The 1,131-nt window shown below is 46.3% G+C and overlaps 1 protein-coding gene across 1 annotated transcript in view; it reads right to left on the reverse strand.

The window, feature by feature from the left end:
- Positions 1-319: 319 nt before the first annotated feature.
- Positions 320-1,131, reverse strand: part of LOC125036940 (A disintegrin and metalloproteinase with thrombospondin motifs 1-like) — a 45,996-nt gene continuing 45,184 nt past the window's right edge. Inside the window, exon 3 of the mRNA XM_047629899.1 lies at positions 320-442. Coding sequence (XP_047485855.1) covers positions 320-442 — 123 coding nt within the window. The remainder of the gene's footprint in view (positions 443-1,131) is intronic.

Genomic DNA, 1,131 nt, shown 5'->3' on the forward strand with positions numbered 1-1,131 from the left:
TCTTCCTCTCTCCCTCTCTTCCTCTCTTCTTCCTCTCTCCTTCCTCCCTTCCCCCTCCTTCCCTCCCACCCTTCCTCAATATTGACACAAGGAGGGACAAGCATCAGGCAGAGATTGGAGCCTGTTCTTCTTCTTCTTCTTCTTCTTCTTCCTCTTCTTCTTCTTCTTCTTCTTCTTCTTCTTCTTCTTCTTCTTCTTCTTCTTCTTCTTCTTCTTCTTCTTCTTCTTCTTCTTCTTCTTTTCTGTTGATTTTCAAACTTTCTTTTTTTTTTTTTTTTTACTTCATTGTGTTTAGTTATTGTATGATCTGTGGATACGTTTAAATATATCCATAAAATCTGGTGTTTCCGTGTGTAAGTATTTCACGTGTTGTGTCCACAGGAGTAATTTTAAGGTACTTACTGTCATCCGCACTTCCAACTATGTTGCAACAAAGCCTTACCTGCAAATAAAAAAGAAATGACTATTAGACAAACGCAGATAATGACAAAGGAGAGTGTGCGATAAAGAGGGAGAGAGGAGGAGACAGAGAGACGGGTTGAGGGAGGGATAGAGGAGTACGAGAAAAAGAGATATAGAGAGGGAGAGAGGGAGGGAGGAAGGAAGGGAGGGAGGGAGGGAGGGAGGGAGGGAGGGAGGGAGGAAGGAGGGAGGGAGGGAGGAAGGAGGGAGGGAGGGAGGGAGGGAGGGAGGGAGAGGGAGGGAGAGAGAGAGAGAGAGAGAGAGAGAGAGAGAGAGAGAGAGAGAGAGAGAGAGAGAGAGAGAGAGAGAGAGAGAGAGAGAAACAGATACCCAGACAGGCACACAGATAAAGAGAATGGGACAGGAAAGTAAGGGATTGAAGTCGGTTAGGAAACACGTATATCTCCCTGCAAAATGCCAGGAACAGGCGTCCGAGCGATTACTTAACCGGCTAAAGTCCAAACATGAGAAGAAAGACATAATAACATGCACTGGCAGACAAACAAAGAAGAAGTAAAAGAGAAGATCCTCGTCAACGTTCACGGAGAGTGAAAGAGAGAGCATAATCCTCCCCCTCCCCCCTTCTCCCTGTCCCGCTTCCCCCCTCCCCCCAGTAGCATCAACAACCCCTTTGGAATTGCTTCTGTTGATACCTGAGAAAACAGCTCC

This window comes from Penaeus chinensis, chromosome 22, assembly GCF_019202785.1.
Source record: "Penaeus chinensis breed Huanghai No. 1 chromosome 22, ASM1920278v2, whole genome shotgun sequence".
In the NCBI taxonomy this organism is placed as follows: domain Eukaryota; kingdom Metazoa; phylum Arthropoda; class Malacostraca; order Decapoda; family Penaeidae; genus Penaeus; species Penaeus chinensis.